The 23,667-nt window shown below is 43.0% G+C and overlaps 3 protein-coding genes across 12 annotated transcripts; all 3 read right to left on the minus strand.

Annotated features, from left to right (window-relative positions):
• Window positions 1–531: 531 nt before the first annotated feature.
• Window positions 532–4,219, minus strand: LOC135520535 (gastrula zinc finger protein XlCGF57.1-like). 5 transcript variants are annotated; one of them, XM_064946158.1, is made up of 4 exons: window positions 4,127–4,219; window positions 2,485–2,851; window positions 2,302–2,377; window positions 532–2,068 (listed from the first exon to the last, which is right to left on the minus strand). In XM_064946158.1, exons 2-4 carry the CDS (start codon window positions 2,830–2,832, stop codon window positions 684–686), a joined length of 1,809 nt encoding a protein of 602 aa, XP_064802230.1. In that variant the 5' UTR covers window positions 2,833–2,851; window positions 4,127–4,219; the 3' UTR covers window positions 532–683. The 5 variants fall into 5 exon arrangements, with proteins under 5 accessions (XP_064802230.1, XP_064802232.1, XP_064802231.1 ...); XM_064946160.1 differs by having other exon boundaries at window positions 2,485–2,848; window positions 4,127–4,214; XM_064946159.1 differs by having other exon boundaries at window positions 2,485–2,848; window positions 4,041–4,213.
• Window positions 4,220–10,734: 6,515 nt separating this feature from the next.
• LOC135520536 (gastrula zinc finger protein XlCGF57.1-like) lies at window positions 10,735–14,823 on the minus strand. 4 transcript variants are annotated; one of them, XM_064946164.1, is made up of 5 exons: window positions 14,761–14,823; window positions 12,900–13,083; window positions 12,708–12,803; window positions 12,525–12,600; window positions 10,735–12,269 (listed from the first exon to the last, which is right to left on the minus strand). In XM_064946164.1, exons 2-5 carry the CDS (start codon window positions 13,011–13,013, stop codon window positions 10,885–10,887), a joined length of 1,671 nt encoding a protein of 556 aa, XP_064802236.1. In that variant the 5' UTR covers window positions 13,014–13,083; window positions 14,761–14,823; the 3' UTR covers window positions 10,735–10,884. The 4 variants fall into 4 exon arrangements, with proteins under 4 accessions (XP_064802236.1, XP_064802237.1, XP_064802234.1 ...); XM_064946165.1 differs by having other exon boundaries at window positions 13,039–13,083; window positions 14,761–14,812; XM_064946162.1 differs by having other exon boundaries at window positions 12,708–13,083.
• Window positions 14,824–15,778: 955 nt separating this feature from the next.
• Window positions 15,779–20,788, minus strand: LOC135520537 (gastrula zinc finger protein XlCGF57.1-like). Of its 3 annotated transcripts, none has more exons than XM_064946168.1 (4): window positions 20,602–20,788; window positions 19,860–20,166; window positions 19,672–19,756; window positions 15,779–18,602 (listed from the first exon to the last, which is right to left on the minus strand). In XM_064946168.1, the coding sequence occupies exons 2-4, from the start codon at window positions 20,151–20,153 to the stop codon at window positions 17,170–17,172; spliced, it is 1,812 nt and encodes a 603-aa protein (XP_064802240.1). In that variant the 5' UTR covers window positions 20,154–20,166; window positions 20,602–20,788; the 3' UTR covers window positions 15,779–17,169. The 3 variants fall into 3 exon arrangements, with proteins under 3 accessions (XP_064802240.1, XP_064802239.1, XP_064802238.1); XM_064946167.1 differs by having other exon boundaries at window positions 20,591–20,788; XM_064946166.1 differs by having other exon boundaries at window positions 19,860–20,788.
• Window positions 20,789–23,667: the final 2,879 nt, after the last annotated feature.

Genomic DNA, 23,667 nt, shown 5'->3' on the forward strand with positions numbered 1-23,667 from the left:
CATAATAGACAAGCTTTGCTTTTCTGCAGTTAAAACGTCACGGTACCTGACCAATCAAACAATGGCCCCTCGATTATATGCAAAAACAAATAAGAGGCTGTTGATTGGTGTGTATTCTTAAATAAATATTACTTTTCGCCAAAAGTATCAGTTTTGTATCGGCAATTTTTTGTCACTATGCCAGTTCTGGACTCTAATCTTATTAATCAAGGACGAATTGTGGTCATTGTAATAGCAAGAAGATAGTTATTGTAAGGCTAAAGCACCTGTTGTAAAGAAGATGGAGCATACCCTTTTATTTACTGTCCTGATTCTCCATAGGCAGACAGGTTGACTCCCACACTAACAATGTTGCCCTAGGTCTGGGATTTGAAATGTACAACTTACTGTAATATCAAAACCAGCCAGTGCAGGCCAATGATGGTTTACCAATGCAAAACTGGGAGACTGAAATGTATGTGATATGACTCTCTTATTTCAGCTCAAAGAAAACATACAAAAAACACCAGAACCACACAATAGGCATGGCATCTTTCACAGATTATAGCGGCCTTTATTGACATTACCATTTATTGTTATTAACACAACAAAGTCGGGCACAAAACCATCTTCTGTACATCACTGTTCTTTATTAAATAACTACAAGAGTAAAATAGTTGACTGTATATAAATAATCTAATCATTCAGCAACATCTAGGCAGGTGACCAGAGAGGTGGTGGGTGCGAGCAAAAGTACGATGGCAGCGAGGGCAGGAGTACGGTCTCTCCCCAGTGTGGGTCCTCATGTGAGTTTTAAGGTGACCGACCATGCGGAAGCTTTTGTCACACTCCTGGCAGTGATATGGCCGTGAGTTATTGTGGATCCTCATGTGTTTGCCCAGATCCCCTGAAGAGGTATAGCAGCCGTGGCAGACAGAACATTCATACGGCTTCTCTCCAGTGTGGGTGCGTATGTGTTTTGTGAGATCTCCAGACTGAGTGAAGCTTTTGCTGCACTCAGTACAGGTGTATGGTTTCTCACCTGTGTGAGTGCGCTGGTGGTTCTTCAGGTGTGCGTGTCGGAAAAATGTCTTGTCACACACTGTGCAATGGAAAGGCCTCTCCCCAGTGTGTGTGCGCTGGTGGGTTTTCAATGCAGCACTGTTTATGAACTTCAGCCCACAAACCCCACAATGGTAGTTCCTTTCATTGTTGTGGATCTTCAGATGCGTCTTCAGATAACCGTTGTCCGCAAAGTCTTTACCACACACAGTGCATTTGAAAGGTCTCTCCCCTGAGTGTGTGCGCAGGTGAAGCTTCAAAGAATAACTGTATGCAAACCGCCTGTCACATTTGGGGCAGGATAAAGGCTTCTCGCCAGAGTGAACGGTCATGTGAACTCGGAGTCGCCCCATCCGGGCAAAACCCTTTCCACAATCCTGGCATTTGAATGGCTTGACCCCTGAGTGTATCATCATGTGTTTGCAATGACTGCTGGCTTCTGAGAAGCTCTTGCCACACTCCTTGCAGACGTAAGGCTTCTCGCCTGTGTGTGTGCGCATGTGAATGAGCAGATTCTGAGGACTAGAGCAGCTTTTGCCACACTCTGAGCATGGCATGCCAATGTTCAGACAGACAGGGCCATCCTTAGGCTTAGTGTCCTCAGGTTTGTGACACTGGTGAGGCCCCAGTCCCCAGCAATTCCTGAAGCTCTTTCCACAGTCTGCGCAACTGAGGTATCCATCGATGAAAGTAACAGCCATTTTGTGCCAAACCTTGCAGTGAGTATGCAGTCTGGCTATGTACTGGAAGCTGCGTTCACAATAGGGGCAGGGGTGGAGTTTCCTTAGATAGGGAGAGGGGTGGGCCTGACAGATGTGGGCGTGTAGCTGTCGTGGGGTATGGAACATGCAGCTACAGTGGGGACAGCTGTGTGTTGGGGCATACACAGTTTTACTTCTTGAGACATAGCTTTTGAACAAAGCCAGGTACTGCTTCGGGTGTTTGGTCTTTATGTGGTTCTCCAGGAAGTAACAGTCAGTGAAGGAGATGGTGCAGTGTGGACAAGGAAAGAATTGAGGAGAAGAGACTGAGGGAGAGGGCAGTAGAAAGAAGGTAGAAAGAGAAAGATGAGAGGGAACAGGACATAGTTAGGATTTCCTACATTTCCCCATTCAAAAAAAAAAATGCTTGAGTAAATATCTCTGCTCAATACTAATTTAAAAGTTTGGTAAATTAATGTTCAAATGATGTTCAAGTAATCCCATCATCCATTTCAAATGCAGCGTTGAGGGTGGACTGGATGTATGAACTATGCCCTACCTCCATCTGTCTCGTCTGGGTTTTCCTCCTTCACCAAACACACTTTAGTGTCTCGCAGAAGAGTCTTAACCACCACCTTATGGATTAGAAAGACGAAGAAACCACAGTATGCATGAAGCAAAAGTCTAAATAATATTGTCTAGTTACTGTCACATGTTGGGAAAGACCACTAACTCTTCTTACTTTAGACAATCTTGTTAGCGTCACCACAGGACTCCATGATATCTGGCTACACCCGGTCATTGGAATGGATGTATTTTGATGTTTGATGTGCTTCTTCTGGAAGGAAGGAACAGAATGGTTTGGTTCCTCTCCCATTCCCTGCTGCTCAAAGTCTGTTGGTTCCTCTTTGATTTGGATGGAGCTGATACATACCCCTTTAGTAATGTAGGGTGATTGGCTAATGTCTGGTTCATCTCTATTGCAGACAACATCATCTGACTGTGTTCCACACTCTGTTTTGATGGGGTCTGGATGGTGTTTAGTCCGCTTGGTTTTATTGTGTTGCTTTTCCCCAGGCGTGCTTTTCATCTTGTTGACTAGAGTGCTTCTTCGTTTGAATTTTGTGGGGAAAAGAGCAGGTTTTATTGAGCATCACCCTTAGAGAGCTATACCAAGCAGTGATCATATTAATAAACCATGCAACATTATAAGTCACAGGAAGGCCAAAAAGATCATCAAGGACAAGAACCACCCGAGCCACTGCCTGTTCACCCCGCTATCATCCAGAAGGCGAGGTCAGTACAGGTTTATCAAAGCTGGGACCGAGACTGAAAAACAGCTTCCATCTCAAGGCCATCAGACTGTTAAACAGTCATCACTAGCACAGACAGGCTGCTGCCTATACACAGACTTGAAATCATTGGCCACTTTAATAAATGGAACATTAGTCACTTTAATAATGCCACTTTAACAATGTTTACATATCTTGCATTACTCATCTCACATCTGTTGCATCTTAGCCTATGCCGATCTGACATTGCTCATCCATATTTGTATACATTCTTATTCCATTCCTTTAGTTAGATGTGTGGGTATTAGGCTTTTGTTTTGTAATGGTTAGATACTACTTGTTAGATTTCGCTACACTCGCAATAACATCTGCTAACCATGTGTATATGACCAATCCAATTTGATTTGACCAATCATCGGGTAATTGAAGAAACCACAGGTCTGCATGAACAATACATGTAACTGCATACGTTTCTAACAGTCAACCTACCAGTAATAATTGGCCTATAGACGGGTTTGTTGTTTAGCAACAAAACCGACGCGCACACAACTAGGCCAAAACAACCCGGGGTGTCTTAAATTGTTGATAACATGTAAAACTATATTTCGTCTCCAATGTCTATTGAATTCATAAATACATTTTCTGCAAAATGAGAGCCTGTCTCTCAAATACATCGTTACAGTTGTTGGTTAGCTAGCTAGCGGAATTTAGCCATTATAGCATAGATGACGTGGCAACAGTTAAAACACCTGAAAAAACGACATTCTATCAAGGAACGAATAAAACGATATGAAACGATTCCCCACACGGCAGCTTCTAGTCATTGTTAGCTAGTTGGACATCCAGAATCAAAACACAAGGAGTTCTGCCCCATTGAAGCATCGTTTTCGTGACGTTGTCCGCTAACCCTTCAATATGACATTTGCATTCATGTTGCTCCCAACCCTCTCAAGACATAATCATAGCTCGTTATAGGATTATATTACAGGCAGCAAACTCTACTTACTGTTGCAACCAACTAGCTAGCTACTGTTTTGAGCTGCTAGTAGCCTAGTCTTTGTAAATGAGAACAACATAGCAAAGGCCAATTACTTTGTATCTTGAAATTCTCAATGATAGAATGGCACACAGCTTCGCTTCCTTTGTTGACGTCATAAAACGCTGCACTTTCTGGTCTATGTCCGCAACGTTCCAACACAGATAGAACAGGGTCGTCACTAGTTACAACAGCCACAAAGTCGTAAACCCCGCCTCTTTTGTACATTCTACCTCATTTAGCAGACACTCATATACCGTAGTGAATGCATACATTTTTGTACCGTTCCCCCGTGGGAATCGAATGCACAACGTTACACGCGCCATGCTCTACTAAACTGAGCCACACGGAACCTATTTCTACAATTTCTCAAAAATGTGGGTTTAAACCTTCACCACACTGCTAATTTTGATTTTGTGGCTTTGGTGGACACCATTGAACAAGGTACCAGATGTTTTACCGGATGTATAAATCTGAAGCATCCGGTAGGAATTCCCACTTCACAACGTATATGATGAGAAGAAGTCCAGTTGTCTAGCCTGGCCACTGAAGTATAATAAGAATGAGCCTGATGACTTGCACTAAATTCTTCCGCTGCTCTGTCGTTCGCTACATACTTTAGTCCGAGACTCCCATAATTGAGGGGGTTTGTTGTGACGAGGGGCACGAGTATCAAAGACAACAACATATTTTCAAACCACCGCTTTACCCAGGTAGAAAGCCTGCCACCTCTCATTGAAGCATAGACAGCTTTAAAATCACTAGATGGCGATAGCGCTGACGTCATCCACCTATTCCTATGGAAAACTCCCAATGGCGAATTTGAAGATGTAGTGAGATGGATTTTGGAACATTATGCTTATGTTCTCATTGACGAAACGTTTGATCTCAATACAGTTTTCTTTTCCCAAAACTAGAATCTGTTACGAACAGAATGGACAAATGTTTAGTTGATTTTACCCTTTACCAAAGTAAAAAAAAAAAAGAAGACATCCTAGACCGACTTCAATTTGCTTACTGCCCCAATAGAGCCACAGACGATGCAATTGCCATCGCACTGAATACTGCCCTATCCCATTTGGACAAGATGAATACCTACGGCAGAATGCTGTTCATTGTCTATAGCTCAGCCTTCAACACAATGATACCATCCAAGCTCATCATTAACGCTTGGGGCCCTGGGTCTGAACACCGCCCTGTACAAATGGGTTGTGGAACTTCCTGACAGGCCAGGTGGTGAATGTAGGAAACAACACCTCCACTTCGCTGATCACCAAAACAGGGGTCCCACAAGGGTGCGTGCTCAGCCCCCTCCTGTACTCCCTGTTCACCTATGACTGCGTGGCTACGCACGCCTCCAACTCAATCATCATGTTTGCATACGACACAAAAGTAGTAGGCCTGATTACCAACAATGACGAGACAGCCTACAGTGAGGATGTGAGAGACCTGGTGGAGTGGTACCAGGAAAATAACCTCTCCCTCAAAGTCAACAAAATTAAAAAACTGATCGTATACTTCAGGAAACAGCAGAGGGAGTGTAACAGTATAACTTTAGACCGTCCCTTCGCCCATATCCGGGAGCGAACCAGGGACCCTCTGCACACATTAACAACAGTCACCCACAAAGCATCGTTACCCATCTCTCCACAAAAGCCGCCGCCCTTGCGGAGCAAGGGGAACCACTACTTCAAGGTCTCAGAGCAAGTGACGTCACCGATTGAAACGCTATTTCGTGCGCACCACCACTAACCGTTTCACTCACCCCCCTTTTGACCTCCTCCTTTTCCGCAGCAACCAGTGATCTGGGTCAACAGCCTCAATGTAACAGTATAACTTTAGACCATCCCCTTGCCCATACCCGGGCGCGAACCAGGGACCCTCTGCACACATCAACAAGTCACCCTCGAAGCATCGTTACCCATCGCTCCACAAAAGCCACGGCCCTTGCAGAGCAAGGGGAACCACTACTTCAAGGTCTCAGAGCAAGTGACGTCACAGATTGAAACACTATTTAGCGCGCACAACTGCTAACTAAGCTAGCCGTTTCACATCCGTTACAGGAGCACACCGCTATCCACATCGACTGGACTGCAGTGGAGGTGGAAAGCTTCAAGTTCCTCGGTGTAGACATCACTGACAATCTGAAATGGTCCACCAATGCAGACAGTGTGATTGTCACGAACCGGCTCAAAGCCCGTAACAAAGGGAGACAACATGGAGATAAGGAGTAACAAAATATATATTTATTAACCAAAGCAACTAAGGAAAATATACAATGGTGTGTGTAATCAGTAATCAGTAGTGTAAGTGAGTGTTTTGCATGCATGAATGTGATAATGCAAGGTGTTGAAAGGTGCCAATGCAAACAAACAAAAGGCCACCAAGAACCACACCACAATCTACAAAGGTGTCTGCATGGAGAGAGTCTCTTCCATGAATGTAGAAGAGGCCTATTTATCCTGGGACACACCTGGCCCAGGTGTTTCCCATGTAGCTGACGACCCTCCCCAACTCCGCCCACCGGCATCCTAATAAGGAAACAAGAACAAAGACAATACGGCAGACAGAGTGGGAGGGTCGTCACAGTGATGAAGAAGGTGCAACAGTGCCTCTTCAAACTCAGGAGGCTAAAGAAGTTTGGCTTGGCCCCTAAGACCCATTTTTACAGATGTACAATTGAGAGCATCCGGTCAGGCTTTATCACCGCCTGGTGCGGCACCTGCACCGCCCCAAATCCACAGGCCTATCCAGAGGGTGGTGCGGTCTGCCCATTTGCCTGCCCTCCAGGACACCTACAACACCCGATGTCACAGGAAGGCCAAAAAGATCAAATGACATCAACCACCTGAGCCATGGCCTGTTCACCCCGCTATCATCCAGAAGGAGAAGTTAGTACAGGTGTACCAAAGCTAGGGCAGAGAGGCTGAAAAACAGCTTATATCTCAAGGCCATCAGACTGGTAAAAAGCCATCTCTAGCCAGCTACCACCCGGCTACTCAACCCTGCACCTTCGAGGCTGCAGCCCTATATACATAGACATGGAATCACTGGCCACTTTAATAATAGAACACTAATTTAAATCAAATTTTATTAGTCGCATGTGCCGAATATAACATGTGTAGGTAGACCTGTAGACCTTACAGTGAAATGCTTACTACTCACTTTAATAATGTTTACTCATCTCATCTGTTTACTCATGTACATACTGTATTCTATTCTACTATATTTTGTATTTTTGCCACTCCGACATTGCTTGTGTTAAATATTTATATATTTTTTAATTCCATTATTTTACTTTTAGATTTGTGTATTGTTGTGAATTGTTAGATGTTACTGCACTGTTGGAGCTAGGAACACAAGTATTTTGCTACACCCACAATAACATCTGTTAAATATATGTTTGTATGCACACCCGCACAGAGTAGGCGGTCCCTAACGGAAAAATGCAAATACTTGCTAGAACGGCCAATAGGATCTCACTAGCTTGTGCTTGGCTATGCCCACGTCCTTGCTTGTTCTGCCCACTATGACTTATTTGTTCCCATTGGAAATGACAGGCTGTGGTCTATCTTGGGTTAGTTATAAACATCTTCGATATTGCTAAAGATCCATGCTATCCGGGTTCATTGGGACATCCCAACTCTGACTTTACCCCATTGAAGTTGAAATGTAAAATGGTTCATTAAGGAAAGGGTTAGGTAAGGGTTATGGTTAATGTAGTGGAAGGGTAGGGTAGATGTTAAGGTTACAGTTAGCGTTAGGGCAGGGACGTCCCAAGGATCACAAGTAGAACTACCCATTTCTGAATGGGGCAGAATCAAGGGGCCACGGAGATGCACCGTTTCTACTGCTCCTAGAGATTAGCTTCGGTACTACAGTTTAACTGATGCTCGGCACATAAACAACATTTCGAAACATGACCACATCGAGAAGTCAGATTTGAAAATTCCTAATAAGACACTTTAGTCATAGCCTTTGTGCACAAAACATACATTTAATTATTCAAATAATTGTTGTTGAGGCCGATTATTTTTTAATCACTCACAGCCGAAATATTAACATTTTATATTCATCCAATGTCTGCCATGTTTAGGGATGACGTGTGATGTCGTCACTGCTCCCTGTGCACACTGAATGCTAGTGTCCATATAAACCAGATATAGACGGTCCATGAATAAGTGTATGCGAATGTGAGTAGATTACCTTGAAAACATCAGGCGGAAATCTTGGACACAGTCTCCAGTTATTATTATACCCAAAGATTATAGGTATACTGACAAGATACATATCTCTTCGCCCGAACAATGGGAGTCGATGTCCACAAATCAGCACAGCGGGCTGTCAAGCTCCCGCCTATACTTTCTTTTGAATGGTGAATGCGTCTCATAATTGTAATCCTTTTTGAATATTCGACGAGGGTTGTTTACGTCAACCACCCGTATTTAACTGAGAGATGCTACGCTACAAGCCTCATAACAAGAATATGCGTAGCCATCTTTTTACCAGGATGTCAAGTGTCCTACTTATATCAGTACACTTTTAAACACTTCAGCATTACACTACTTCTATTCGATCAAATAATTCATTTTTATGTTGACCAATTTCTACACTCTCATTGACCTCCATACAAAAACTCAGTTTTACGAGGGTATGTTTGGCAGGGTGAGTGAAGGAGGCTTTGTTGCGAAATAGGAAGCCGATTCTAGATTTAATTTTGGATTGGAGATGTTTAATGTGAGTCTGGAAGGAGAGTTTACAGTCTAGCCAGACACCTAGGTATTTGTAGTTGTCCACATATTCTAAGTCAGAACCGTCCAGAGTAGTGATGCTAGTCGGGCGGGCGGGTGTGGGCAGCGAACGGTTGCAAAGCATGCATTTGGTTTTACTAGCATTTAAGAGCAGTTGGAGGCCATGGAAGGAGTGTTCTATGGCATTGCAGCTCGTTTGGAGGTTAGTTAACACAGTGTCCAAAGAAGAGCCAGATACATATAGAATGGTGTCATCTGCGTAGAGGTGGATCAGGGAATCACCCGCAGCAAGACCGACATCGTGGATATATACAGAGAAAAGAGTCGGCCCGAGAATTGAACCCTGTGGTACCCCATAGAGACTGCCAGAGGTCCGGACAACAGGCCCTCCACAATTTGACACGCTGAACTCTGTCTGAGAAGTAGTTGGTGAACCAGGCGAGGCAGTCATTTGAGAAACCAGGGCTGTTGAGACTGCCGATAAGAATACAGTGATTGACAGAGCTGAAAGCCTTGGCCAGGTCGAGGAAGACGGCTGCACAGTACTGTCGTTTATCGATGGCGCGTTATGATATTGTTTAGTACCTTGAGCATGGCTGAGGTGCACCTGTGACCAGCTCGAAAACCGGATTGCACAGCAGAGAAGGTGGAATTCAAAATGGTCAGTGATCTGTTTATTAACTTGGCTTCCGAAAACTTTAGAAAGGCAGGGCAGGATGGATATAGGTCTATAAGTCGCTCTGGATAAGAGCGTCTGCCAAATGACTTAAATGTAAATGTAAATGTTTAACAGTTTGGGTCTAGAGTGTCACCCCCTTTGAAGAGGGGGATGACTGCGGCAGCTTTCCAATCTTTAGGGATCTCGGGAGATACAAAAAAAGAGGTTGAACTGACTGGTAATAGGGGTTGCAACAATGGCGGTGGATAATTTTAGAAAGAGAGGGTCCAGATTGTCTAGCCCAGCTGATTTGTACAGGTCCAGGATTTGCAGCTCTTTCAGAACATCTGCTCTCTGGATTTGGGTGAAGGAGAAGCTGGGAAGGCTTGGGAAAGTAGCTGGGGGGGTGTGGAGCTGTTGGCTGGGGTTGGGTTAGCCAGGAGGAAAGTGTGGCCAGCCGTAGAGAAATGCTTATTGAAATTCTCGGTTATCGTGGATTTATCGGTGGTGACAGTGTTACCTAGCCTCTGTGCAATGGGCAGCTGGGAGGAGGGGCTCTTATTCTCCATGGACTTTAGTGTCCCAAAACCTTTTGGAGTTAGAGCTACAGGATGCAAATTTCCATGATCACCTTTGACCTTTTTCAAAAGGAGGCAAGGAGAGGATGGAAGAGTTAGCTAACCAATTGAGAATGCCCCTATGTCCTCATTTGACTATCAAAATGTGGGAATGATAGTGTAGCCTAAAAAACAATTTAGGCTTGATCTGCATATGTGGTCGGAGGCTTTGTATGGCGGGTGTGAGCCTCCGGAGGCATGCAGAGGCCAAATCAAGCTCCGTACCACATCGCTGTGCTCCTCTCACATTTTGTAACAATGTGGAGTGCTCTTTATAGCTCAGCATTGACATGATTGGTTGACGGTAGGTGGGGGCAGAAGGTCCTGTATAAACACAAACCTACTTACTTAAAAAGTTTGTTTCCTCTGACTACTGCGGCGGCTGCATCTCAGTAAATGCTATACTGCCACTGCAGATGGCGGATTGACCATGCAGACTTTAAGAGCTTGAATCATTCCTCTTCAATAGCTTGCATATTGTAATATGCAGAGTCAGACATGCTGCAATATCAAAACCAGCCAGTGCAGTCCAATGAATACTGGGAGACTGAAATGTATGTTGTATGACTCTCTTATTGGCTACGCACGCCTCCAACTCAATCAAGTTGGCATACACAAAAACACCAGAAACTACACAACAGAATATAGAGGCCTTTATTGTCATAAACATTTATTAGCATTACCAGGTCAGAGTCGGGCACAAAATCATCTTCTGTACCCCACTGTTCCCTTATTAAATAACTACAATAAGAGTAAAAAAGTTGATTTATATAGTCTAATTTCATCATTCAGCGACATCTAGGCAGGTGACCGGTGAGGTGGTGGGTGCGAGAAAAGGTGCGATGGCAGCGGGGGCAGGAGTATGGTCTCTCCCCAGTGTGGGTCCTCATGTGAATTTTAAGGTGGTTGGCCAAGCGGAATCTCTTGTCACACTCTTGGCAGGGATATGGCCGTGAGTTATTGTGGATCCTCATGTGTCTGGTCAGATCAGCAGAACAGATAAACCGTCGGTGGCATTCAGAACATTCAAATGGCCTCTCCCCAGTGTGGATGCGCTTGTGTTTAGCCAGATCTCCAGACTGAGTGAAGCTTTTACCGCACTCGGTACAGGTGTATGGTTTCTCACCTGTGTGAGTGCGCTGGTGGTTCTTCAGGTGTTCATGTCGAAAAAATGTCTTGTCACACACTGTGCAATGGAAAGGCCTCTCCCCAGTGTGTGTGCGCTGGTGGGTTTTCAATGCTGCACTGTTTATAAACTTCAGCCCACAAACCCCACAATGGTAGTTCCTTTCATTGTTGTGGATCTTAAGATGCAACTTCAGATAATTTCTGTAAGCAAAGTCTTTACCACACACAGTACATTTGAAAGGTCTCTCCCCTGTGTGTGTGCGCAGGTGTAGATTCAGACAGTCCTTGTATGCAAACCGCTTGTCACATTTGGAGCAGGAGAAAGACTTCTCGCCAGAGTGAATAGTCATGTGAACTCGGAGTCGCCCCATCCGGGCAAAACCCTTTCCACAATCCTGGCATTTGAATGGCTTGACCCCCGAGTGTATCATCATGTGTTTGCGGTGACTGCTGTCTTCTGAGAAGCACTTGCCACACTCCTTACAGACGTAAGGCTTCTCACCGGTGTGTGTGCGCATGTGAATGCGCAGATTCCGAGGACTAGAGCAGTTTTTGCCACACTCTGAGCATGGCATGCCAATGTTCATATAGACAGGGCCATCCTCAGGCTTAGTGTCCTCAGGTTTGTGACACTGGTGAGGCCCCAGTCCCCAGGAATTCTTGAAGCTCTTTCCACAGTCAGCGCAACTGAGGTACCCATCGATGAAAGCGACAGACATTTTGTGCCAAACCTTGCAGTGAGTATGCAGTCTGGCTATGTACTGGAAGCTCCGGGCACAATAAGGGCAGGGGTGGAGTTTCCTTAGCGGGGCAGAGGGGTGGGCCTGACGGGTGTGGACGTGTAGCTGCCGTGGGGTATGGAACATGCAGCTACAGTGGGGACAGCTGTATGTGGGGGCATACACGGTTTTACTCTTTGAGATGTGGCTTTTCAGCATGGCCAGGTACTGCTTCGGGTGTTTGGTCTTGATGTGATTCTCCAGGAAGTAACAGTCAGTGAAGGAGATGGTGCAGTGTGGACAAGGAAAGAACTGAGAAGTAGAGACTGAGGGAGAGGGACAGAGCAGTGGAAGGATGGTAGAAAGAGTGAGAAGAGAGCGATGGGAGGAGAGAGTAAACAGAACATAGTTGTGATTTCCTACATTTCCTCATTCAACAATAAAATGCTTGAGTAAATATCTTAATTTCAAAATTAATTTCAACGTTTGGTAAATTAATGTTCAAATGATGTTCAAGTAATCCCATCATCCATTTCAAATGCAGCGTTGAGGGTGGACTGGATGTATGAACTATGCCCTACCTCCATCTGTCTCGTCTGGGTTTTCCTCCTTCACCAAACACACTTTAGTGTCTCGCAGAAGAGTCTTAACCACCACCTTATGGATTAGAAAGATGAAGAAACCACAGTATGCATGAAGCAAAAGTCTAAATACTATTGTCTAGTTACTGTCACATGTTGGGAAAGACCACTAACTCTTCTTACATTAGACAATCTTGTTAGCGTCACCACAGGACTCCATGATATCTGGCTACACCCGGTCATTGGATTGGATGTATTTTGATGTTTGATGTGCTTCTTCTGGAAGGAAGGAACAGAATGGTTTGGTTCCTCTCCCATTCCCTGCTGCTCAAAGTCTGTTGGTTCCTCTTTGATTAGGATGGAGCTGTTACAAACCCCTTTAGTAACGTAGGGAGCTTGGCTAATGTCTATTTCTTCTCTATTGCAGACAACATCATCTGACTGTGTTCCACACTCTGTTTTGATGGGGTCTTGATGGTGTTTAGACATCTTAGTTTTGTTGTGTTGCTTTTACCCAGGTTTGCTCTTCATCTTGCTGGAGTGCTTCTTCATTTGAATTCTGTGGGGAAAAGACCAGGTTTTATTGAGCATCATCCCATAGACAGCACTATTAGGCAGGGATCATACTAATATATCGAATCAGGGTATGTAGTAACGCCTCTAGCTCTGAGATGCAGTACCTTAGTTTAGGGATCTCAAATGGTGCAGCAGTCGAACTAGCTAATGTCTTGAGCTGCTAGTATTAGTATTTTATTAGGATCCCGATTAGCTGCTGCTAAAGCAGCAGCTACTCCTACATAACATTAATAGATAGGTACAGAACAACATACATTTTAAATTAGAATACACACTTTTATACAATTATGCCTTGGCATTCCATGCATAATGTAGTCATTATAACGGCAATACTGCGGCAACCAATTTCCCATGCTTTGGTCTTACGTTAAAAAAAAACGATTAATGCTTGATCCGAAAATGTGGTCAGAGGCTCTATATGGATGGTGTAAAGCAATCCCGGGGCCTCTGGTGGCTCGCAGACGCCAAATTGAGCTCTATACAGCACCGCCGTGCGCCTTCCAAATGTTGTAACAATGTGGAGGGCTCCATATAGGTCCTTCGCATTGACATGGTTGGGTGACGGTAGGTGGGGATGGGAGGTCCTGTATAAACACAAACTCATTCCTTGACAACTTCCTTTACAACAGATCTGCGCTGCTCCGCAAAGCGCAAAAAGTATACATGCCCTGACTTCTGCAGAGGCGTATCGTCGTAAATGCTGAACGGCCAAGGCAAACATCAGATTGACCACGTAACGCCTTTAAACAGGTCCTGATATGCTAATCTAGCAGCATCCTCATGATATAACAATCTCACAGTAGAAGTGGTTTTGTAAACACCAGAGAGAATCTCAGAACATCAGGGGTGTAATCATGTCCAACCACGAGTTTCTATTGGACAAATTCAGATAAATCCCTCCCCGTTTCGTTCCTTTTGCTTCCGTTAAAGAAAAGTTTAGCAACAGCATCAGAGTAAAAAATAGCCCCTGGAACAGTCCTGTCCTTGATTCTTCCGTTTACGTCTATTCTATGTAATCCATAGCTACTGAATGCAAGTGCAACCAGATAGGAAGAGGCAAAGCGAGAGCATGTCTCTGCCCAAAATCTGTCTACGTTAAGCAGATCATTATTTATGTGAGGAGTTTTTGTATGGGGTCGGGGCAATTGAGTGTCGAATTTAGTCAAGATAAAAAGGAAATTATATTTTTATACGTGTGGCTTATTTGATATAATAGAAGTTCGGTAATGCTTAGGTTGTTACGAGTATACTGATATAAGTGTGATGCACTGACATCCAGGCAGATTTAAGAAAAAACACTTTATACAAGAGTTGTCCCTGTTGAAATTCGAGACTGTTTTACAGGCGGCGGACGTCAACACCCCTCATAAAATATTTAAAAAACGAGACGTATCCACCTATCTAAAGAAAGGAATAGGAGGGGGGGGGCGCCGTTATGCTCTGTAGACAACGAATCCCCATTGTTAGGGCAGAGACAAGCATCTCGTATATCCAGTATCTTTGGTGCAACACACGAAAATGAATAATCATATGGAGTTTCACCTTAGTCCTTAACGAGTAGTCTCGTTTTTGTTGATGAGAATAATACAGCAAAGGCTAACGTATTATAGTATATCTCGTAAATGCTCAATGATAGAAGGGCCAACACAGCCTCGCCTACCTTTGTCGACGCCATAAAAACGCTGCACATCCTAGTTTATGTCCTTAAAGTGCCTACTACACGTGGCCTTGACCAATCAGGTAATGGCTCCTCGACATGCAACGATTTGGAGGCGGTTTATTGGTGTGGATTCTTAAAGAAATATTCCTCAAAATAAATTATATTGGAAATGTGTTATGTTTATGATAGTAAAAAGTTATTTTATTGCAATAATAACAGGCCTCTTCTGTCAAAATGTGGGAACGATACTGTACCACCAACTAAATGTTGCTTTGCCTGGAGTACCCTTGAAGTATACCATAATGTACATTTTACCAGTAGGCCTATAGCCTCATGAGTCTTCTCAAGCACCCCCAGGGGTCCTAGGCTTGTACCCTTAGTAGGGAACCAATACTGTACAGGACAAGGGAATATCAACACCACTACAAGCCAATGATGGTTCTTAGCTTATGGACTGGTCCAAATCAGTTAATGACAGGATGGGTGGTTCTCTGTTCAAGTGGTAACCCTGTTAACCCAACTTAACTGAATTGACATTACTCTGGGAGTGATGTGGATTTACGTTAAAGGTAGACTCAACGATATGATGTACATGTACAAAGTAAACAACATAGCAGGTCAATTTCCACAAGAACTAAAAGTGCATTGAAGTGCGAGGCTAAATCTCTCTGCGGTTTTGGTCCTGGTGCTATCACGCTGTAATAGTATGAAGTGACCCATGCACATAGCGTAGATCAGAGGAGGCTGGTGGGAGGAGCTATTGGAGGCCAGAATCATTGTAATGGCTGGAATGGAACAGTATAAAACAAAAACATGGAAACCACATTTGACTCTGTTCCATTCCAGACATTCCAACGAGCCTATCCTCCTATAGCTCCTCCCACCAGCCTCCACTGGCACAGATACCACGTGAGAGCAGTCTTGCTTCTCCCTCATCGCATTATCTGTGGTGCTGCTCGTGGCAACTTCATTTTACTGAGTCTACCTTTAAGCACAAAACAGACGTGACAGTTTGTGAAATATGGCATCTTTATTGTCAGTCATCACCCGGAGTCGGCATACAAATCTTGTGTATATCATTTAAAAAGCGAAGAAATTAAGAAAAATATACAGAAAAAGTACAAAACATAGTTCATTAAACAATGTAACTATAACCTAATGACAATCCATTATAACATTAGAATTTCACAGTGGCAGTCATCTCCAAGTGATACCTATGAATACAATGCATTTCATTATATAGCCTAGTGGTTAGAGCGTTGGACTAGTAACTGGAAGGTTGCAAGTTCAAACCCCCGAGCTGACAAGGTACAAATCTGTCGTTCTGCCTCTGAACAAGGCAGTTAACCCACTGTTCCTAGGCCGTCATTGAAAATAAGAATTTGTTCTTAACTGACTTGCCTAGTTAAATAAAGGTAAAAAAATAATAAATATATATGGTGTTATAAAATAAAAAATATATGGTGTTAAATAAAAAAGGCAAATCATGATCATTTACAACATTAGGCAGGTGTTTCAAGAGGTTTGGTTTGTGAGTGAAGCTGGAGAAGCAAGGGGGAAGGGGTATGATCTCTCCCCCATGTGTCCTCATGTGGCATCTAAAGTGTTTCAGTTCATAGAAGCTTTTCCCACATTCTTGGCAGAAGTATGGCTTCATAAGTTTAGGACTGCAATATTACAACCAGTGCAGGCCAATGATGGCTTATGGACTGAAACAAATCATGTGTTCCAACTGTTCAAGTGGTCTTTATGTAATTACCTTTGATTTTTTTAAATGTAACTAGGCAAGTCAGTTAAGAACAAGTTTTTTATTTACACTGATGGCCTACACCGGCCTATCCTAGACGACGCTGGGCCAATTGTGCGCCACCCTATGGGACTCCCGATCACAGCCGGTTGTGATACAGCCTGGATTCGAACCAGGTGTCTATAGTGACGCCTCCAGCAATGAGATGCAGTGCCTTAGACCGCTGCGCCACTTGGGAGGCCCATGAATCTAATGTCATGTTTATAACAATACTAGGGGTGTGAACTTTACATAAATGCTCCTCTTCTTCCAAATCAAGGTATACACCACAAACACAAAGGAAAATAAACATCCCATCATCTTTTCAAAACATCATCACCTACTAATCCCCTAGGACAATCAGTCAAACAATCTTCTGTACATCACTGTCCCTTCAGTACATATTTAAAAAAATATAAAATAGAGGTTAAAAACAGACAAAAACATCACTAACAATCTAATGTATATGAACATATTGGAGTATTGCGAAAGACATTGTGGTATCATAGGTAGATTCTGTGATATGGAGTTACCATACACAGTAGGGGTACAGTTCGCATCTGTTGTCCAGCATCGATCACTGAAGGGAACAACCCCCCCCCCCCCCCATTCATAGGTTTAACTCATTTAAGTTGAGGACATCTAGACAGGTGATTGGAAAGGTTGCTCTTGCGAGCAAAGCAAAAAAAGCAGTGGGGGCAGGAATATGGTTTCCCATTGTGGATTTTCATGTGGACTTTTACATGACTCTGTTCATAAAAGCTCTTCCCACACTCTTGGCAGGAGAATGGCTTTACATCACGGTGAGTGTGGGTCCTCATGTGCAGGGTCAGAGAACCTGAACAGATAAACCGGCTGTGGCATTCAGAACATTCAAATGGCCTCTCCCCAGTGTGGTGGCGCTTGTGTTTAGCCAGATCTCCAGACTGAGTGAAGCTTTTACTGCACTCGGTACAGGTGTATGGTTTCTCACCTGTGTGAGTGAGATGATGGTTCTTCAGGTGTGAGAGTCTAAAAAACTTCTTGTCGCACACTGTGCAGTGGTAGGGCCTCTCCCCGGTGTGTGAGCGCATGTGTAACTTCAACAACCCAAGCCTTATGAACTTCCGCCCACAAACCCCACAATGGTAGTTTTTCTGGTTGTTGTGGATATTCAGGTGTGTTTTCAGATAACATTTGTCAGCAAAGTCTTTACCACATACAGTACATTTGAAAGGTCTCTCCCCTGAGTGTGTGCGCAGGTGAAGCTCCAGACTACCCCTGTATGCATACCGCTTGTCGCAATGGGAGCAGGAGAACTTTCTCTCACCAGAGTGAACAGTCATGTGATTTCTGAGAAGATTTGCTTGGGCGAAAGCCTTCCCACAATCCTGGCATTTGAATTCTTTGAACCCCTTGTGTATCAGCAGGTGTTTGCCTAAACTGCTGCTATTCGAGAATCTTTTGCCACACTCCTTGCATTCATAAGGCTTCTCTCCAGTGTGGATGCGCATGTGAGTGTTCAGGCTTGTAGGAGTAGTGAGGATCTTGCCACACTCGGAGCAATGGAAGCCGACTTCCAGACATATCACAGGCTTAGTGTCCTTGGGTTTAGTGCCCTCTGGTTCGTGACACCGGTGAGGCCCCAGTCCCCAACAATTCTCAAAGCTCTTCCCACACTCCGCACAACTGAGGTGTCCATCGATGCGAACAACAGCCATTTTGTGCAAATTCTTGCAGTGCTTCAGCAGGGTGCCCAGGTAAGGGAATCTGCGGGCACACTGCGGGCAGGGGTGGAGTTTCCCCGGAACCCTGCGGGGATGGGCGGGTTTCTGGGGACGTGCAGAGGGGTGGGCCTGGCGGGTATGAATGTCTAGCTGTCGTGGTGTATGGAACATGCAGCTACAGTGGGGACAGCTGTGTGTGGGGCCATACACTCTTTTACTCTTTGAGACTTGGCTTTTCAACATGGCCAGGTACTGCTTCTGGTGTTTGTTCTTGATGTGATTCTCTAGGAAATAACAGTCAGTAAAGGAGATGGTGCAGTGTGGACAAGGAAAGAACTGAGGAGACAAGACTGAGGGAGTGCAGAGATGGGTGGAAGGAAGGAAGGTAAAGAAGAAGGGTATGATAAGAGGAGAGAAAGGGGACAGAAATGTTATTTTCCTCATAAAAAAAGTTAGAAATCCTTGCTGACATTTAATTCACCCATTTAATCCTGTGAGACCCAAGAAATTTTGCAACACTTGTTTTCTACATAATCACTACATAGAGACTATAGGACACAACAAATGCTTCTAAGAGATACATCTGGGTAGTGCTGAGCGATTAACCGAAATGTTGGTTATTTAAAACAAAATTAAACAAAATTACCGACGTCGGTTCAATTATTAAAATTCAATTTATTTTTATGCTAGCTCAATGCACAGTTTCTCTAGAGATTAATCAGATCAAGCCCAAACTCTGCAATGTAGTATGGAGTTGTAGTTTCCAAATAGTCTAAATAGTTTTGCAAAGAAAACATAGTAATTAACTACAATGACCATAATCAATTGCGTGCCTACTTGTCTGGTCCGTTTCTTTTACGCCTGCTATGTAAAAGAGACATTCGAATGCACGATCGAGAGCAGTTGCTTCGAGAGGCATCTTTACGTGAAAATACTTGATCTAAGTGATTGATAGTTGGTAATCATTCAGTCATAAAAGTATGCCTTATTTACATTGAACTACTAAAACAGTGATTGTCAGAAAATAGACAGCAGCTCTATAGAGAGGAAGTTATGACTTGGAATGTAATAATAAAGTCATAAGTGTAATACACAAATATTTTAAGTAAAGTCATGGGAATAAACTATGGTTAATAAGTGATAAGCAGTAATGGGCATCAAATTAAATTCATTAATTGTTATATTCCATGTTACAGCATTCAACCCACATAATGCATGGTGCATTTAAGGTTTTAACTGAAAACCATGAACCTCTTATTATTTGAATTGAAACCGAACAGACCTCAAAAAGCATTAATCACTCAGCACTATATCTGGGTCACAGGAGATGAACTATGTAGTATTTGACATGAGTTAAGGCTCTTACAGGGTTAAACTGCAGTATTGGGAGTAGACTGATGTATGAACACTATATCCTACCTCCCTTGTCTTCATCCCTCCTGGCATCTGTCTCTTCCTTCACCAAACACACTTTAGTATCTCTCAGAAGAGTCTTAACCACCACCTTATGGATTATATTGATGAGAAAACAGCATGCATTAACCAACCATCTAAATACTCGACTAGTTATTAACTGTCACATGTTTGGAAAGACTAACTCTTCTGACCTTAGACAATCTTGTTAACAGCACTAGAGGACGCCATGAGATCTGACTAGCAATGGTTGGTTGGTTGGATGTAATTTGTTGTTGCTTGACATGCTTCTTCAGCAAGGAAAGTTTGGAACGGTCACCGTCCCCAATTTCCTTCTGCTCAAAGTTTCTTGGTTCCTGTTTTACTTGTATGGAGTTCAAAGTAACCCCATTCGTTTTGGAATGTTTAGTCCTCTTGGTTATGTTAACTTTCTCCAGGTTTGTTCTCCATCTAGTTGATTTGAGTACCTCAGCCTGGTTAACATTCATCTTTCTTTGAATTCTGTGGGCAAAAGACCAAGCTGACTTAACTCGAGAGCTAGACCAGGCCATCACACATCCAACACAAAAATGTAAGATTAGGCTTCATTATCAAATGTTCGGAACTAGCTAACAGGACTACTTATAAACAAACCAACAGCGGCGATCTATTGACATTACCATAATGTTGCGGGTTGCTACCATGTCAGAACGTGTATTTTATGGCACTAGCCTCTTTGCTAATGATGTAGCAAGCTAGCTACTAGTCTGCACCGTAGACCTGTGTCTGCACTAAATTGACTTGTGCTAGCGCTAGGTAGCTAGCTAATAATGATCTTTGTTGATGAGAACAGAGCGAGCTAAAATAGCAAACCACCACCTGCAATTCAACGCTATAATCTGGCAAGCAAGAACGCTAACGTTAGACAACTTTTAACCCGTCTCACCCAACAATTACCAAATTCACCAGGTAGTTTTTATTTCTCGTTTATCTTCACGGATAAAACAGCATGGATTTCGTACTGGCCGAGATTAAAACCAGAAAACAATTTACTTTAGCGGGGACAACTGACCAATCAGGTAATAGCCAAAGATTAAGAGGCTGTTGATTGGGTGTGTATCCTTAAAGGAATATTCCCGTGGAATCATGTACATAATAAATGGTAGTCAAAATGTAGGAATGATACTACCATAGATATACAATATAGTTAGATATAGAGTTTATATACATACTCACTGAACAGTTATCTCCATCTATTCATTCAAAGACTCAATCATGGACACCTTACTGACAGTTGTGGCTGATTCGCGTGATGTATTAACTTCTTTTTTTATATATATATTTATTTTATTTCACCTTTATTTAACCAGGTAGGCCAGTTGAGAACAAGTTCTCATTTACAACTGTGACCTGGCCAAGATAGAGCAAAGCAGGGCGACACAAACAACACAGAGTTACACATTGTTGAACAAAGAGACAGTCAATAACACAATAGAAAAATCTATATACAGTGTGTTCTTTCTCTTTGTGCTGTTGTCTGTGCCCAATAATATTTATATAATGTTTTGTGCTCCTACCATGTTGTTGTCATGTTGCTACCATGCTATGTTGTTGTCTTAGGCCTCTCATTATGTGGTGTTGTCTCTCTTGTCTCACCCCGGTTCACAAAAAAATACAGTTTTATATCGTTATGTTTGAAGCCTGAAATGTGGCAAAAGGTCGCAAAGTTCAAGGGGGCCGAATACTTTCGCAAGGCACTGTATACAGAGCATTCGTAAACTATTCAGGCCCGTTTCCACATTTTATGTTTACAGTCCTATTCTAAAATGTATTGAATCGTTTCCCCCCCTCAATCTACACACAATACCCCATAATGACAAAGCGTAAACAGGTTTTTAAACATTTTTGTAAATGTATTACAAATAAAAAACTGATATCACATTTACATTAGTATTAGTGTTCAGACCCTTTGCTACGAGACTCAAAATTGAGCTTAGGTGCATTGATCGTCCTTGAGATGTTTCTGCAACTTAATTGGAGTTCACCTGTGACAAACTCAACTGGTTGAACATGATTTGGAAAGGTCAGTATGTAACAGTACTCTTCTTGCGTTGTGTACAATCAGTCATCGACACGGAACTCCAATATGTAGCACCAGTCATGTAGCTGTATTCTGATAGAAACGACACAAAATTGCACGTCTCACCATCCAACTCTGCACTCACGCACGCTGGTTTGGTGCTTGTTCACTGGGCTAGTTACCAAAATAATACAATTACAATATACAATATAGTATCTTTAACAATGTACCTGATAGAAACGACACAAAATTGCACGTCTCACCATCCAACTCTGCACTCACGCACTGTACAAAATATATGAACCCCCCCCCCCCAGACACAGTAAGTTGCTAGCTCGTACTGGCGGGAATTCTCCAAAAACCGCTGCATCTTATGTGTGATGTTCGAATAACATTTACAAACAATTTGATGTAAATTTAAATCATCACTTGAGAGAATAAAAATCACTTTTGATGTACAGTGCTTGGCAACCAACAACTTACCGCTGGTTTGGTGCTTGTTCACTGGGACGATTCTAACTGGAACATCCCCCCTTGTAAGCAAGCTACGCAAACCAGCCAATAAGATGCCATGTTGAGTAGGTGAAGGCAAGACAAACTCAAACCAAAAACCCATTGGCTTAACAATAAAGTGGCAAGGGGAATCACCAATATAACCCTGTTACAAGTACAGGTGTGTCAAAGCTGGGACTGAAAGACTGAAAAATAGCTTTTACCTTAAGGCCATGTCGTGGAAATTTCCTTAATTACCAAATGATGAGGGAGCAAATCACACACCAGTCAGAGTTATGCTTAATCTTCACCTTTAATAATAATAATAATTAAGCTTTTGAAATAGCATTTTGACTTTCAACAGTTCAGTATCTCTAATGAAAAGTTGAGAGTCCCAACATAATGGCAAATGGGATCCTTTATAGCAAAGATCCACCCCCCCTAGACGACATGACAAACCACAGGTCTTAGGAACTTACACAAAGAAAGACTTTACTTCAGAGAAGAGTATCCCCTAGCCAGACAGAGTTGGCTATAAATTATCGTTCAGTTTGGTCTCCTAAACAAAGCTCTTATTTCGTCCTTGGTACAAAATGGTACCAAGACATTACCTCCACCTTATGATATATTTCAAATTGTCATTTAGATACAACCAATTCTAAATACAACCAATCCTGGACAAGCTCACAGAGAGGAGAGTAAGGCTATAGGTTAAGATAGGGGCAACAAAAGAGGGAGCATAGAATGATTCCAGACACTGCCATCCTCCTCTCCCCGATGGGAAAAGTAGGGAGTGATTGGCACACAGACACAGTGGAGCAAAAGATATGTTTACACATGATGACACCTTGACCTCTCCCCTCTCTGCGGCCCAAGCAACTTAGTCCTGACAGAGAACAGATAACTGCCAATGGCCACCACTATAGTACAACAAAATACATTCTTATGAGAAATAACTCATAAGCATATCATGAAAATAAAACATCCTATCTATGTTACCCAACTAATTCTGATTATTCCCCATCAGCCATCAGACTGTTAAACAGCCATCACTAACACAGAGACGCTGCTGCCTACATACAGACTTGAAATCATTGGCCAATCGAACAAATGGATCACTAGTCACTATAATAATGCCACTTTAATAATGTTTACATATCTTTCACTACTCATCCCAGATGTATATACTGTATTTTATACTATCTATTGCATCTCGTCTATGCCGGTCGGTCATGGCCCATCCATATATTTATATGTACATATTCTTATTCTATCCCTTTACTTAGACGTGTGTGTATTAGGTAGTTGTTGTGGAATTGTTAGATCACTTGTTAAATATTTTTGCAGTCAGAACTAGAAGCACAAGCATTTCGCTCCACATTATTGCTTACATACCATGTGTATGTGACCAATTAAATTACGTTTGATGTATATAAGGTCCCACAGTTGAC

Source organism: Oncorhynchus masou, chromosome 29 (assembly GCF_036934945.1).
Source record: "Oncorhynchus masou masou isolate Uvic2021 chromosome 29, UVic_Omas_1.1, whole genome shotgun sequence".
NCBI classification, from domain to species: Eukaryota; Metazoa; Chordata; class Actinopteri; order Salmoniformes; family Salmonidae; genus Oncorhynchus; species Oncorhynchus masou.